Here is a 17,217-nt window from a genome sequence, read left to right on the forward strand (position 1 = left end):
GAATGCTGTGTTCTTTTTCCTCCATGCATAACGCCCCTTGTTATGGCCAAATAACTCAATTTTAGTTTCATCAGTCCACAGCACCTTATTCCAAAATGAAGCTGGCTTGTCCAAATGTGCTTTAGCCCACCTCAAGCGGCACTTTTTGTGCTGTGGACGGAGAAAAGGCTTCCTCTGCATCACTCTCGCATACAGCATCTCCTTGTGTAAAGTGCGCCGAATGGTTGAATGATGCACAGTGACTCCATCTGCAGCAAGATGATGTTGTAGGTCTTTGGTGCTGGTCTGTGGGTTGACTCTGACTGTTCTCACCATTCGTCGCTTCTGTCTATCCGAGATTTTTCTTGGTCTGACACTTCGAGCCTTAACTTAAACTGAGCCTGTGGTCTTCCATTTCCTCAATATGTTCCTAACTGTGGAAACAGACAGCTGAAATCTCTGAGACGGCTTTCTGTATCCTTCCCCTAAACCATGATGGTGAACAATCTTGGTCTTCAGGTCATTTGAGAGTTGTTTTGAGACCCCCATGTTGCTACTCTTCAGAGAAAATTAAAAGAGGAGGGAAACTTACAATTGACCCCCTTAAATACTCTCTCTCATAATTGGATTCACCTGTGTATGTAGGTCAGGGGTCACTGAACTTACCAAGCCAATTTGAGTTCCAATAATTAGTTCTAAAGGTTTTGGAATCAATAAAATGACAACAGTGCCCAAATTTATGCACCTGCCTAATTTTGTTTAAACAATTATAGCACACTTTCTGTAAATCCAATAAACTTAATTTCACTTCTCAAATATCACTGTGTGTCTCCTATATGATATATTTAACTGACATTTTTTATCGTAACAACCAACGATTTATACAGGAAAATCATGACGATTAACAAGGTTGCCCAAACTTTCGCATCCCACTGTATATATATATGTTTGCCAAATGTAATTCTTTAACTTATGCTACGTAGAATATGCAGGCTATTGGTAGAGAAACCTATAGAGGTCATTTTTGTCGATAAGAAACATTTAAACCACAAAGCAGATCAGTGGGGCATGTCTCGGAAATGGACTCATACAGAAGGGTATACTGCCGCGATACAAGCAAATAATTGCAGTTTTTTTGTATTTTAGCTAAATTCTCATTCCACTGACCAAATGGACACTAAGCATAGAATAGCAAGCTCACCTGTCTTTCACAGAGAAGAAAAGTACCTGTAATTACAGCCCCTCTTCAAGCTGCAATTTACTAGGGTTATTAAGACCCAGTTTGTGCCTGACAGCATCTTGCTCACAATCAGATTGGACTGTTCAATTAACTGTGACAATGTGACACGTCTGAAGTGAGACCTGTCCCTTTATCCCAGGCACTCACACATGAGTAGGTCAGAGGCAGTCAGCTGCGCTCTCATGTCCATAGGTTGGTGGAGTGGTCTCTATTATTCCCTTTATAATAATGTTTAACATGTCTGTCTCTTGCAGCATTGCAAAGTGTCTAGGTGCAAAAACAGTATGTGACAGAGCACTGGAGTGTGCAAGGAAATACAAAGTCATCTCCCTGACTGTGGACGACAGAGATGCATTGCAGGCAGTGGAGAGGTTCTTAGGTCGGTGGATGCAGCACCGCTCTCTCTTTCTAATCATTGTCTCTTACTGATATAGTTTGGTTCTTGCTGTCTAATCAGTTTTTTGTTTTTTTTATCATGTTTTGTACTGTACACCACATACTGGCTCAGAGCCGAGGTATAACTGGGACCCCATGAAAACTCATCTACAGAAAAAACCCTGACGTACCATTTATAACACGGGTGTGTTCTCATGTGGCAAAGGGGCTTTTGGGCCCTGCTAAGGCTGAGTTCACACTTCAGTTATCTGGTCAGATATTTCCATTAGTTATTGTGAGACAAAACTAGGCGCGGGTCAAAAAAAAATGGAGCAGGTGCAGCAGTGGCATACTAAGGGGGGGGGGGGGGGGGGGGGGGGGGGGGGCGGTCCACCCCGGGTGTCGGCTCTCAGGGGGGTGCCAGAAGCAATGAGCGCTTCCATTAAATCAATACAGATGGAAGCGCTCATTGCTGGAGCGCTGGGAGCTGGGTCCTGTCACTCACCGCTCAGCTCCCTGTGCTCCTCCCCTCCTTCAGGCCGGCGATGCTCTGAATGGTGAAGCAGGAAGACTTCTCCCCTCTCCACCATTCCGCCTGCAGGCATGGATCACGCTGCCGGCCTGTGTGGGCGGAGCCTGCAGCCCGGAAATCGGTATAAGCTCCACCCACACAGTGCTGCAGAGCGATCTGTGCCCGCAGGGAAGAGAGGTATGTGAGCTTCAGGAACGGGACAAGGTGAGTAGTTACTGTGTTTTTTTTTTATATATAGAGGGGGCACAGAGGGCTTTATTACTATGGAGGGGGCACAGAGGACTTTATTACTATGGAGGGGGCACAGAGGGCTTTATTACTATGGAGGGGGCACAGAGGGCTTTATTACTATGGGGGGGGAACAGAGGGCTTTATTACTATGGAGGGGGCACAGAGGACTTTATTACTATGGAGTCGGCACAGAGGGCATTATTAATGTGAAGGGGGCACAATGGGCATTTCTACTATGGAGGGGGCACAGAGCCAGAGGGCATTACTACAGTGAAGGGGGCATAGAGGGCATTATTACTGTGAAGGGGGGCACAGTGGGCATTATTACTGTGAAGGGGGCACAATGGGGATTTCTACTATGGAGGGGGCACAGAGGTCATTACTAGCACAGTGGGCATTACTTATATTAAGGGGGAACAATGGGCATTATTACTGTGAAAGGGGCACAATGGGCCTTATTACTATGAAGGAGCACAGTGGGCATTATTACTGTAAAGAGGGCACAGTGGACATTATTACTGTGAAGGAGGCACACTGGGGATTTCTGCTATGGAGGGGGCACAGAGGGAATTACTAGCGCAGTGAGCATTACTACTATTAAGGGGCACAATGGGCAATATTACTGTGAAGGGGGCACAATGGGCATTATTACTATAAAAGGGGCACAGTGGGCATTATTACTGTGAAGGGGGCACAGTGGGGATTTCTACTATGGAGGGGGCACAGAGGGCATTACTAGCACAGTGTGCATTACTACTATTAAGGGGCATTATTACTGTGAAGGGGGCACGATGGGCATTATTACTATCAAGGGGGTACAGTAGGCTTTATTAATATAAAGGGGCACAATGGGAATTTCTACTGTAAAGGGGGCACAAAGAGGGCATTACAACTGTGAAAGGGGCACAGAGAGGGCATAACTATTGTAAGGGGGGCACAATGTGGGTATAACTACTGTGAGAGGGCACAATGTGGGCATAACTACTGTGAGGGGGCACACATCTGTACAAAACTACTGTGAAGGTTGTATAATGAGGGCAATACTACTGTAAGGGGTAAACATTTTTTTTAAGTATTGGGAGGGGGGGGGGGGTGGTGCCAGTGAGAGGACACTCCCCGAGTGCCAAACACTCTAAACACGCCACTGAGGTGCAGATCTTTCCATTACACCTGATCCCTGGGTAGATTTCACCACTGGTTTTGGCTCACAATAACTGATGAAAAAACCTGACCAAGTGACTGAAGTGTAGACTATGTTACTATGTTAACTAAGGGCTCATGTACACAAACATATATTTATTTCTGTGTTTGTTTTGGGTCTGCACAAAAAAAAAAAATGTTACTGACATGTATGTCCTTCCGGCAAAAAATTAGAACATGTCCTATTATTGTTCGCATTACGGCCAATTATGGGACTGTTCTATTAGGGGCCAGCTGTTCCGTTCCACAAAACACGGAATGCACATGGACATCATGCGTATTTTTTTCAGATCCGTGTTTTGCGGACTGCAAAATACATACTGTCGTGTGCATGAGCCCTAACTCTGCATTCTGTAGCTTTACCCCCTGATGCTGTCTGAACCCAATATTCTGTCTTTTGTGTCTCCTATATCTCACTAGTTAACATGTAAGTTAGCACTTGTGAGGTAGCGCCCCCTTGCTCTAGACCAGGGGTGCACAACCTGCGGGCCGCATGCGGCCCCCAGAGCAATGGTTTGCGGCCCCCGCCCTGCTGGGCAGAAACACATCTGATCCTGCAATCAGCTGTGTTTCTGCACAGAGCGCCGCACAGCAGATGGATCACAGGTTTTGCTCCTGCACTGTATCAGGAGCAGAAAAGGTCCCCAGCTATTAGTGAGAGCGGGGAAGCCGAGGAGAAGACAGAAGCGCTTTATTAGCGCTTCTGCCTTCTCCTCTATGAGCGCTCTGCAGTGTAGACCCAGCGATCACGTGATCTCTGGGTGTCTCGGGAACAGAGGAGCGCTGCCCTGGTACAAAGCCTCTGCAGCAGGTTGGTTTCCCTGTAACTGGGGCTCCTTTGGATGCTCCAATTGCAGTGGAAATAGTACAAAAAAAAGTCACTTATTGTCTCCCAAAGGTCTTTTAGTGACCTCTTGGGGATAAATTATGTGGTAAAAATATATTTTAAAAAAAGTTAAAAAATGATTTAAAAAAATTTGAAAACTAAATAAATTAAAAAATAAAATAAAATAAAAAGGAAAAAGTGCTTAATAAAAGAGAGTGTTCACTGTCCCACCACAGTCTTTTTATGAAAAAGTTCAAAATTTAAAAAAGTGACAAGTGTCCCCCAAGGTCTTTTTATGACCTCTTGGGGGACATATTATGTAGCAGAAATATATTAAGTTAAAAAAAAAAATCATACATAAAAGAAAAGACACCCACACCAATCAAAACCGTTACCATTACTGCCCCATTCACATGAAACTTTTCATATTATATAGCAAAATACACAAAATAGAGAACGAATTATAATAATTTATTTTGGTGTCAGTTTGCATATTTAAAGAGGACCTTTCACTACAATAAAAAATGTAAACTAAGTATACAGACATGGAGAACGGCGCCCAGGGATCTCCCTGCACTTACTATTATCCCTGGGCGCCGCTCCGTTCTCCCGGTATAGGCTCCGGTATCTTCATATGTTCAGCTCAACTGGGTGGAGCCTGCCGGCGTCTCCTTCTCCCAGGCTGGAGTGCTGGCCAATCGCAGCGCTCAGCTCATAGCCTGAGAGAAAAAAAAAACTTTCAGGCTATGAGCCGAGCGCTGCGATTGGCCAGCACTACAGCCTGGGAGAAGGAGACGCCGGCAGGCTCCACCCAGTTGAGCTGAACATATGAAGATACCGGAGCCTATACCGGGAGAACGGAGCGGCGCCCAGGGATAATAGTAAGTGCAGGGAGATCCCTGGGCGCCGCTCTCCATGTCTGTATACTTAGTTTACATTTTTTATTGTGGTGAAAGGTCCTCTTTAAAGAATAAGGAGCTATAGTTTAAAAAAATATATACTTTTTAAAAACGTTTTGTATAGTTTCCCCCAAATAAAAATTGTTGCAAAAATTATCTTGGTAGTCCAACAAATAAGATAGTTACAACCATTTGAACCACCACGCGTGCTAAATCACAAAAAAGTGTCTGGTCATTAAGGCCTTTTCGGGCCTGGTCATTCAAGCGTTAACCAATAGGCGCCTTCCCCACTAGCAAGGTAATGTGCTTACTGGTTACTGCAGGACGCCTATAACCGGATTGGCAGGAGATGGTGATAACCAGTGAGCTCCGTCCTCTGCAGTGAAGGAAACCGCTGATTTATAAATAGGAGGCAGGATGGAAGGAAATGTCGCCACTTTTCTGGTAAAAATGAGGCCTGGAGCATGGCCTCTGAAATAGAAAATTCATAATTACCTGCTCCACTCCGCTCTGGTCCTCTGCGCTGCCTCCGATGCCTCCATCTTCCGGTTCCTGTTCTGTTTACACCTGACAGTGCATGGCCATGGTCACTTGCACGGCTCCAGTCAATGACTGGCTTCAGCAGTGACACGCTGCTTGTGGCCACATAACTGCCTAAGCCAGTCATTGTCTGGAGTGGTGTATGACCATGTCCATGTACTGCCAGGTGTAAACAGCGGAGGCAGTTCGAAGAACCGGAGAGGCGGGGAGCAGGTAAGTATAACTCTTCGGTTTCAGGGGCTATGCTGCAGCACGATATTTGGGACAATTACTGGAAACAATTGTTCATAGGAGCGCTCATATCTGATATCTGGCCGGTATAATCGTGCAGCTGATCAGTCGATAAACAAGGAATTGCTCATTTGTCGGCTGATTTGCATATTTTATCAGGATGAAAGATGTCTGATTATCTGCAGCACGACGTTGGCAGTGATCACTCCTCCCCAGTCACTTTGCACTGGCTTGTGTAATAGGCAGATGAGCGCCGATCAACATTTTTTTATTTGCGGCCCCTTGAAATAGAGCGATGTGACAATGCGGCCCCCAGACCAAAAAAGGTTGTGCACCCCTGCTCTAGACGTTCCCTGTGCCTGCAGATTAACATTGGAAATGGTGCACATCTGCCATTACTGAGAGTATCAGCACATGCGCGGATGATACGCCTACAAATCCGCATCAAAGAGTTTGCAAGCACCGCTAACAAGTTTTAGAGGCGCATGCACAATTGCTGATTTGTTTCAGCAATTATCATCTGCGCATGCACTGATACAGTAATGGTGCGTGAGATTATTAAGGCTGCGCAAGATGTGCAGTCACAGTGGGGAATCGTATGTAGCGGGACAGTCCCTTACAGATGGAGAATTTGTTCAGATGAACGAATCAATTTGTACGAATCGATTCGCTCACCCCTAGTCCAAAATATGTCCAATTATCTATTCGTAACAGATTTTTTTTTACAAATGGTTTATATTGTATTTTTGGAACCTGGAAAAGAAACCAGGACACTATATACTGGGTAACAGAAAAACAGCTTAACAGAAAACCGTATACAGGCAATGGTTATCGCCTTTAATTCTACTATTGCAAATTTATTTGAGAAAAATTTCATTTCTTTAAATATAAAAACTGCTAAATAAATTGTCCTCTTCCCTTTCCGATCACAAGTATAACTTCTCTCCAGCTGCTCCTATCCTCTCCTATCCTACCCATGTAGTGCTTGTTCCACCCTCTCCTCTCACTCCAGCTTCATCCTATTAAGCTCATCCCGCTTTTAAACTCTTTAAACAATCTTTAAAATCCCACTTCTTCAGAATTGCCTATCCATCTTCATTCCCATCCTTATTCCTCATTATAATTAGACAAGTCCCACACCGCCAGTCTCTCTCCTGTCTATTGAGTCCCCTGTTCTCTTTCCTTGTAGATCTCAGGCCCTTCGGCAGGGCGATTTTATCCTACAGCCAGGCTCGGACTGGCCCACAGGGGTACAGGGGAATTCCCCGGTGGGCCCCTAGTCTCCCATCCCCTGCACAAGTGGCACATAACACATTAGATTTAGTACACTACATACATATATTCAATGTACAGCACCTCAACCAGCTTATGTTCATATAAAAAACTTGTTAGATTATTTATTATATTTGAATGTATCCGTATGGTGGGCCCCCAAAACAAATTTTACTGGTGGTCCCTAGGTACCCCAGTCCGACACTGCCTACAGCAATTTGTTTTATATGTTGTACCCCCTCTAGTATCAATACCTCATTTGTGGGGGACCCATGTACTACTTGTTCCACCCTCTCCTCTCACTCCATCTCATGTATTTTTTCTTGCAGAGGATGAACTGATGTTAGTGGAAGTTTCATGTGGAGCTGCCCTTGCTGCCGTGTATTCTGGACACATCCAGCGCTTGCAAAAGGAGGGCAAGTTGGAACCATTGGCAGGACCACTGATAATGATAGTTTGTGGAGGAAGTTCAATAAGTATGTCTGAACTTCAGAACTTCAAATCCCAACTGGGAATGGTTTGATCACCTGAATAAAGTCACGTAAATGAATAGCACTTGCAGTGATTCAGCTAACGTGGTCTTTCCACTGGAGGGAGTCCGGAGACCAGCAATTACCTTCTACATTGATGAGAACAGAATGTTTGCAAGATTTCTATTAACCTTTGACCTCCGTGCTTGCTATTGATCAATACAGCCCTCTTGCATTTTCTCTATACCTTCTGGTCTTTTCATTTTTCTCCTCCCAGACTTCTCAGTTTCCTAGCCCTCTGCTTCTGTCTACTCTCACTTCTACTGATGAATTTCCTTCTAGCATGAGTCCTCTTGCAGATTCTCTTTGGGATCAGACCTCTATAAATCATAACTCTCCAGCCAATATCTTATGTAAAAAGGTACCTCGGGGCTGGGAAATCCTATTACCAGAAGCACCATTAATTATTGCAAGTCAGCTTTCCCTCCAGCTGTAATATGTTATCTACAGCCCCTTTAACCCAGACAGTGGCCTTCCCCGCTGAAATGGCTGAAGGGGATGCAGAAAATGTTTTGAAAAAAATCAATATTTAAGCCACCAATATGCAGTTGGTATCTATATATCTATCTATCTATCTATCTATCTATCTATCTATCTATCTATCTATCTATCTATCTATCTCTTATCTATCCATCTATATCTTTATTATCTATCTCTTTTTGCAGTAAATGTTTAATAAATGGAACTCTCCAGGTTGGCGTAATGTTAGGTAAGCAGGTTTTCCAGGCAATTGCACAATAATGAAAAGAAAACTAATATAATAGTCAAATTATTTATTACAAATAATGGTTATACTACAGAGGTTATTTTTGCTATTGACACCTTTGACAATAAGACCCCTTAGAATAAAATAGCAAGTGCTTTGAAATAAATTTCATGAAAGTATCTCAGATTTCTCTAAAGTCACATGTTCTACGTTATTTGGTACTTGTATTCATAGTAATGTAATTACAACATTATTATTTATTATTAAAGCACCATTAATTCCATGGCGCTGTACATATGAAAAGGGGTATATATACATACATAAGTCAAAACAATTGCAAAAACCATGAACAAGACACGTACAGAAGGAAAGAGGGCCCTGCCGGCGAGGGCTTGCAACATTTCAATTAATATTTGGCATACCCCCTAATCCAGAAATATTGTAGGAGGGAAGGTACTGCTTTATTTGCTGAACTGCAATATCACACACAGCCCATAGATGAGGGTGGCGCTCTGTTTCTGTAAACTGTAATGGTATGGTAGGGAATTACCTGTTTTTCCATTTCCTCAGTCAGGCTTTACTTGGTGGCCACTCTAGATAGCAGAGTCTAAGAGCCTTGACGAACGCACACAAGGAGGGTTGGACTTGGTTTAAAGGAATCTGCAGACACAACCTGAGGATTTGCAGTAGCCAAGCTCTCAGACTGGCTGCACTAACCTTCCTTCATCCAAGCCAAATGACTGCCAATTGGCTAGACCTCTGGATTAGTTGGATATCTGATCACCATGGTTGACTGGGTGGCGGGGACTTCTGAGCATTTGTTGCCCAGCCATACTGCTAGTGTCACAAGGATGTCTGAAGTCATGACAACAGGAGGAGATAGACATTGTGGAGACAGGTTGGTATGTTATTTTTATCGTGAATATCGGAACTTCGAGAATTCGCGAAGCTGTAGAATATAGTGCTATATCTTCGTAATCACAAATATTATAGATTTTTTTTCATCAGTACCCTCCTGCTTCTTGCTCATGGGCCAATGAGAAGGCTGCAATATCTGTGTCTGAGCTTAGCAACATCCCTAGCAACCAATAGGAAAGTTTGTGGAGGATTGAGTCAGCACAACCTGTATGTAGGTGCACATCACTATGGCGAAATACATATACAAACGGAAAATACAAATGTGATAGCACTCTGCATCCAGCATTCTGCCCTGCCTCCATGCTGGATGAGGCATTGGTGTACATTTTGGCCAAAGCGTAATAAGCCACTCACCACGTCAAGGTCGCCTCTATTGAGTGATCCCTAACACTAGTTCCTACCTGTTTATGGGCCATGACAGCCACACAAAGTCCAGGGAATGCAGGTCAGCATGCACGCCAAGCACACTCTGCTTTTAACCCCGTCCGGTGCCATTACAGCTTTCATCGGATCCAGGGATGCAAGTACCAACATGCACGCTGAGACGACCATATACTTCTCCTGGAGCCAAATGGCTACTGGTAGGTTCTATATAAGCAGACTCAGTTTTATACTGACTTTAAAACCAGCCTCCAGGACAGATTGACTGGTCAGGTGTGCATGACTCCAAGGAGATCGCCACGCCTCCAATATATACTACAAAGAAAAAATGTGGGGGATTGAGTCAGCACAACCTGTATGTAGGTGCACATCACTATGGCGAAATACATATACAAACGGAAAATACAAATGTGATAGCACTCTGCATCCAGCATTCTGCCCTGCCTCCATGCTGGATGAGGCATTGGTGTACATTTTGGCCAAAGCGTAATAAGCCACTCACCACGTCAAGGTCGCCTCTATTGAGTGGTCCCTAACACTAGTTCCTACCTGTTTATGGGCCATGACAGCCACACAAAGTCCAGGGAATGCAGGTCAGCATGCACGCCAAGCACACTCTGCTTTTAACCCCGTCCGGTGCCATTACAGCTTTCATCGGATCCAGGGATGCAAGTACCAATATGCACGCTGAGCCCACCATATACTTCTGCTGGAGCCAAATGGCTACTGGTAGGTTCTATATAAGCAGACTCAGTTTTATACTGACTTTAAAACCAGCCTCCAGGACAGATTGACTGGTCAGGTGTGCATGACTCCAAGGAGATCGCCACGCCTCCAATATATACTACAAAGAAAAAGGTTAGATAGTGATATAGTGTAGCTGATAGGTTCCAGTGCAGGGTGTTAGGTAGTGTGATAGGAATTACTGTCTGTTTTTCTGTGCTGCAATACGCGCATATTACATTGCTGATTTTCGCAATCAAGAAAATAATGACTGGAGATCACGAATTCTAGAATTTGCAAAATAAGCCACTTTCTGAAAGTGATTGGTGCAGATTTATCAAAACCGGTGTAGTAAAAAACAGGTTTAGTTGCCCATAGCAAACAATCAGATTTCACCTTTTATTTTTCAAAGCTCCTTTGGAAAATGAAAGGTGAAATCTGATTGGTTGCTTTGGGCAACTAAGCCAGTTTTTCACTACACCGGTTTTGCTAGGTCTCACAGCTCTGCATCTCATCTGCACTATTCACATGTGAATGCCCCCCACATAATTTACACGCCCTGTCCTCCAGCAGTCAATTCTCCTGGGAAGAAATGGTGTAGAATTCAGTCTTCATTTACACCTGAAAACAAGTATAAAGCCTCATGCAGACGTCTGTGGAACACGGTCCATGAGATACCAGACTGGCATTGCAGCAGCACACGGCGTCTTTGGTTGCTATGACGCCGTGCGCTCCTGCAATGCAAGTCCGGTTTCTCACGGACCGTGTTCCATGGACGTCTGCATGAGGCTTAAATGGTGATAAATTTACTGTGGACCATGGCTCCACCATGCCCATTTTTAAAAAAAAAATTTCATCAATAAATTTTTATTGAAATTTTTCAAAGAAAAAGTATTTTGACATACAAAGACCTCATGTCAAGGGATCCAATGGTAACATCCATGAGGTTTTGAAACCATCAGTAAAGGTTAACCAGAAAAAGAACATTAATCGGCACAGACACAGTTCTATAATAGGACATTTATACAATGAGGTTTACAAGCATGCAGTAATCAAGTGGGGTTACAATGTGGTAAATTACAATATGGTAATCCGGGAATTGGTGTATAAAGGATAAGGTCTTTTCATATATGAATGTAGTGTTAACTCTCTGGAATATTTCTGAGAGTACTGGAATTTTGTTGCTTTTCCAGTTACAGGTGATAGACATTTTCGCAGCAAGAAAAAGATTTGCCAAAGTTACCCTAAATTTATTTGGAAGGGTGTCAAGATCTATATATAATAAGGCCAGAGAAGGAGAGGGAGGCAATGGTCGACCTAGAATTACAGTAGCGACTCCAAATACCTCTTTCCACAGGTCTATGTTTTTTGGGCATGACCAGAGAATATGCATTAGGGTGCCCTTGCATCCACAACCCCTCCAACATAGGTTTGTTGACGTAGGAAACATGTAACTCAGCCTGTCTGGGGTGTAGTACCACCTTAGAGTGGTCTTCATTATGGATTCATAATGAGAGGTACATTTTAACAATTTAGCAGACAGGCGTAATGCTGACACCCACTGGGCACTTGAATATGTGTGACCTAGTTCTTTTTCCCAGGATAGGAAGGGTGTAGATTTAGTAAATGATTCCTTGTTCCCTAAGCTCGCATAGTAAGGCCTAAGGGGTAGGTTAAGGGATCTGGGTGTCGTCCACAGTTTCAAAATGGACCTATCAATAGAAACTGGGACTCCAAGTGTTGTTTGGAGTAAATGCCGGATCCTTAAGTATTTATAGAAATCTCCCGTTGGCAAACCAAATTCATCCTTTAAGTGTTGAAATGTGTGGATAGCAGATTCCCCCATTAACTGGGTGACTGTATTAAGGCCCAACTTGGTCCAATTAGATATGTCTATGTCTGGGGTGAGAAGATTTATGCTGTCGAGAGGCAATACATCTAGAAGCGTAGTAGGGTTCTTGCTAGTTAAGGTGTGCACCTGTTTTCAATGTTTCAGAGCCGCTTTTACCAAGAAAGGATAGGTGGAGGAGGAGAAGGAAGGGAGTAATGAGGTCAGCAAAAGGGATTTAAGAGATGATGGGGTCACTGAGGCGGCCTCCAGCTGCACCCAGGGTTTCTTCCAATCTTCATTCCACCAATCCTGTAATTGTTGTATCTGCGTGGCCAAGAAATAATCCCTTATGTTAGGTAAGCTCATCCCTCCATGTGCCCTCCGTTTATATAGCAGAATATCAGATACCCTTGGCCTTCTGCCTCCCCAGACATATTTATTCATCATCCCAGTTGCTCTTGTAAAGAAACAATTGGGCACTATGATTGGGAGTATCTTTAAAATGAATGTGGTGGAGTACTATTTATCAATGCGTGACAAAAGACTGACAGCACATAATAAATTTGTCTTGGATCTATTGAACTTCAGCCTTACAAAGAACTACTTTATCTTTGACGATCGCCACTACCACCAGCTCAGGGGTACCGCGATGGGTAGTTCTTGTGCGCCCTCGTACGCAAATTTACTCCTGGGCTGGTGGGAGGCCAATTACATTGGGTCTGAAGAAATGGAAGGGTGGCAGGATAAAGTAGTTCTTTGGCTGAGGTTCATAGACAATGTGTTTGTTCTATGGAGAGGGACTGAAGAGTCTTTTGCGGATTTTGTGAAGATTATCAATGACAATGACCTGGGCCTCAATTTCACATCAACATGTGACAGAAATGCATTACCATTTCTTGATGTATTGATTGAAAGAGGCATAAACCAGAGCATTGTCACCTCGGTTTACCGCAAAAGAACAGCCGGAAATAGTCTCCTCCGTTGGGATAGTGCACATCCTTTCCCTTTACGTAAAGGAATTCCCAAGGGCCAATATTTTAGACTCCGGAGGAACTGCTCCACAATGAAAAAGTTTAAAAAACAGGCACGAGACCTGAGAATGAGGTTTAGGGAGAGAGGCTATCCGGACGGAGTTTTACACACGGCCTATGAAATTGCGTGCAATGAAAAACGGGACCAACTCCTCATCCCTAAAAAACAGAGAACAGCAAATGCCATAGGCCAGAACAATATCCGAATTATTGGTACCTTTGACAGCGGACATCAAGCAATAAAACAATTCTTATCCAAACACTGGGATATTTTAAAAGGGGACCCAGATTTAGATAAGGTTCTAGGATCATACCCCCAGATAACATTCAGAAAGGGACGCAGCTTGAGGGACAGATTGGTCAATAGCCATTTTCAACCACCTGAGAGACCTGGAAACTGGCTCTCTAGAAAACCCATGGGGACTTTCAAATGTGGCAGTTGCACAGCATGTAGTCAGATCCGAAAAAGAAAAACATTTGTCTGCTCCTACAATAATAAGGAATACACCATTAGAGACTTCATAAACTGTCTCACTACTGGTGTGGTATACCTGGCCCAGTGTACTTGCCCACTGGATTATGTGGGCAAGACAAAACGGGAATTCAGGAGACGGATAAAAGATCACGTGAATGATGTTCTCAATGAAAAAGACACATCAGTGGCACGCCATATCTTGCAATGCCATGGAGGCAATATCAGCTGTCTCGGATTTATAGGGATACAACACGTCCCCAAACCAAAGAGAGGCGGTGACTGGGACAAGATGATCCTGCGAGCCGAAACCAAATGGACATATAGACTAAATTCCGTGACACACGAAGGGCCTAAATGAATACATTTCATATAAGCCATTCTTGTAATAAATCCAATATTCATCTGACCAAATTATGGCATTTTGATTGTTGATTTTGCTGGATCCCCAAAAACACCTTGCTACCTCGACAGACATGGGAGGAATGAAGCATATTCTTATGAAAAAAGTCTCTGAATGTAGTCTGCTCCTCAGGGATTGAATTGTATGTCTGCTAGGGAGGCTGTAAAACATCAGTGTCCACCTAGCAGATTATTTCTAAGTATCATCGATCGCCACACACTTGTTTAGGAGGATAAACACACACGGACTCTGTGCCCTGCAAGGACCTGCATATATCTGTGTGTGAATATCTATTTTAATGTACTCTGTATAGATATGATCATATATGTGTCGGCCAGGAGGGAATCAAAAAAATACATGCGTCCACCTGGCAGACTTTAAATATATGGTCGTTGATCGACTGTATTTGCTTCCGTGGACACATGTACATAAAGAGTTTACCCTGCAAGGACCTGCTTGGGACACGGTGTTAGATCCCCATAACAACTAACACGCCTACCACTGATGTCACTTCTGGTTGCGAGCGAGGCGCCGCTGACTGGGCAGGACTGAGTATAGTGGCCCAAGGATTGTGCGCATTCGCTCAGGACGGTATGACAAGTGAGTGGGAGGGGTCAATAGAGCGCTCACTCTGCAACCATAGGTTAATTAATCAGATGGGCAGGGTAGAAGCGCTATAAAAAATGGACACATAGACACATTAGTTGCCACTGCCTTAATATACGTGCGGGAGCGCTGCCACTGCACCAGACGCCCCGACGATATACCTTCTGTCCCTGAAGAACCATAATTCTTCGTGGTGAAACGCGTTGGACATTTGCACTTTAGGAAGGACTATTTGTCAGGGCTTGACAGCAATAGACCCAAGGTTCCAGCGGCTGGGGGTCGCCCTTTTCAGGGCGGGTGCCCGGAATACAGCCTGTTAGGGTTCTCCCGGCTCTCCTGAATTAGCTTATATAGGAAAAGAACCTAGGCCGAGCATCCCCCATCAAGACATTGTTTTAACGCCCCCCCTGACAAACTACCGCTTGACATATATGGGACTAGAGCTGCCAGTTATACCCGAAATCCTTCTAGTAAAGCAGCGCACCTACAGCATTGTTTTAATTCAGTGTCTCAATATCTTAAAAATTAAATGAAATAAATGTTATGTTTTAAATAACTACAATAAGGTGCACTCAGTTCAACAGTGATATCTTAAAAATATACAGCAATTTGGGGAGTACTAACATTTGGAAAGCTGCAATCCTGCCGAGCCATGACACCTCTTTAAGGGCCATAGATGAAAGGTCCGTATGCAAGGTACTTAGTAATGGTATGTAATTAGCTCGATATAAGTGCTTCGTAGTGCTAGTAAGTTTGAGGCCAAGATAGTCTATCTGGGATAATTGCCAGTCTAAGGAGTGCTGGCCTTGAAGGCGTTGCCTATCGAGCAGAGACATATTAAGTGGCAGGCATTGTGACTTTGCTTCATTTAGTTTGTAAAAGGAGAGTTCTCCGTATTCGTCAATAAGTCGCATCACTGTGGCTAAGGATTTGTGTGGTCGAGTGAGGGTCCAAATAATATCGTCTGCGTAAAGCGAGATATAGTGAGTGTAGTTACCAGAGGTTACACCGGCTACATCTGGGTGAGTTCTAATCATTTCGGCCAAGGGCTCGATTGACAACACAAATATGATAGGGGACAGGGGGCACCCCTGTCTCGTCCCGTTTGTTATCATGAATGGGTCTGAAAGGGAGGAATTTACTAGTACACGGGCAGACGGGGCGGAGTAAAGGGCCGCGATTGCGTTGAGACAAGTCTTATTGAATCCCATATGTCTCAACACGGAGAAGGCGATCGACCAATTGACCCGGTCAAAGGCCTTCTCCGCGTCAAGTGTCACCAGCACTGCTGGAGATTTGTTTTTCTCCAGTTTGTCCAGGTTGTTCACCACTCTTCTTGTGTTTTCATAAATTTGGCTGCCCTTCACAAATCCCGTCTGATCGGGGGAGATTAAGCAAGGGACTATTTTGGTTAGTCAGTTAGCTAGGATTTTGGCGTAAATTTTTATGTCCGAGTTCAGCAGGGAGATCGGTCTAAAGTTCTGCGGGACAATTGTGGCTTTTAACATTTGTTGCGGGAATAACCCTTCTGTCATAGCTTTTTGCAGAGTGAGAGTCAGATGTGGCCAAGAGATCTCCACATGTCTTATAATAAATGTTGGAAAATCCATCGGGGCCCGGGGCTTTGTGCAGCGGTAACGTGCGAATAGTTCTCAAGATCTCGTCCGGGCCAATCGGTGCCGTTAACTGTTCCAGTTGGGATGGGGTTATTTTAGGAAGGTTCAAGGACTTTAGAAAAGTATCAATCGCGGCCTGATCTGGGTGATGAAAAGAGTCACCTTTCTCTAGGTTATATAGAGAGGCATAATAATTTTTTATTTCATTGGCAAATAATTGATCCCGTGGATTGTTTTTTAAGGAAGGGGACTTTAGATTTCACATTCCTCTGTTTTAGTTTGTTTGCCAATATTTTACCGGCTTTGTCCCCTTGGGAGTAAAATGTCGCTTTAATCCGTCTGAGGCCCTTTTCATATTTATAAAGCAGTAATTCTTTGAGTTGAGTTCTAAGTGCCTTTAGATGCGACATACGGGTGGGGGAAATGCTCATTTTGTTGAGGGCTTCTAAGGAAGTAATCTTAGACAAAATTTCTGAGAGTTTACGCTCTCTCTCTCTTTTTTGCTTTGCTCCCTATTTTTATTAATATGCCCCTAATGTAGACCTTATGTGCATTCCATAGCGAAAATGCACTAGCTACCGACCCTCTGTTGTGGCTAAAAAAGTCTGAGATGGCACAGCGAATCTCCTCCCTGTGGGTATCATGCTCCAGAAGGAAGGGATTCAACCGCCAGGA

The 17,217-nt window shown here is 43.9% G+C and overlaps 1 protein-coding gene across 9 annotated transcripts in view; it reads left to right on the forward strand.

The window, feature by feature from the left end:
* SDSL (serine dehydratase like) overlaps positions 1-7,875 on the forward strand; it is a 101,474-nt gene extending 93,599 nt beyond the window's left edge. For all 9 annotated transcript variants that reach the window (XM_040416638.1, XM_040416629.1, XM_040416631.1 and 6 more), the window contains exons 8-9: positions 1,474-1,598; positions 7,655-7,875. In XM_040416638.1, coding sequence (XP_040272572.1) covers positions 1,474-1,598; positions 7,655-7,848 — 319 coding nt within the window. In that variant the 3' untranslated portion in view covers positions 7,849-7,875. The remainder of the gene's footprint in view (positions 1-1,473; positions 1,599-7,654) is intronic.
* The last annotated feature ends 9,342 nt before the right edge of the window (positions 7,876-17,217 follow it).

This window comes from Bufo bufo, chromosome 2, assembly GCF_905171765.1.
Source record: "Bufo bufo chromosome 2, aBufBuf1.1, whole genome shotgun sequence".
Taxonomy (NCBI): Eukaryota; Metazoa; Chordata; class Amphibia; order Anura; family Bufonidae; genus Bufo; species Bufo bufo.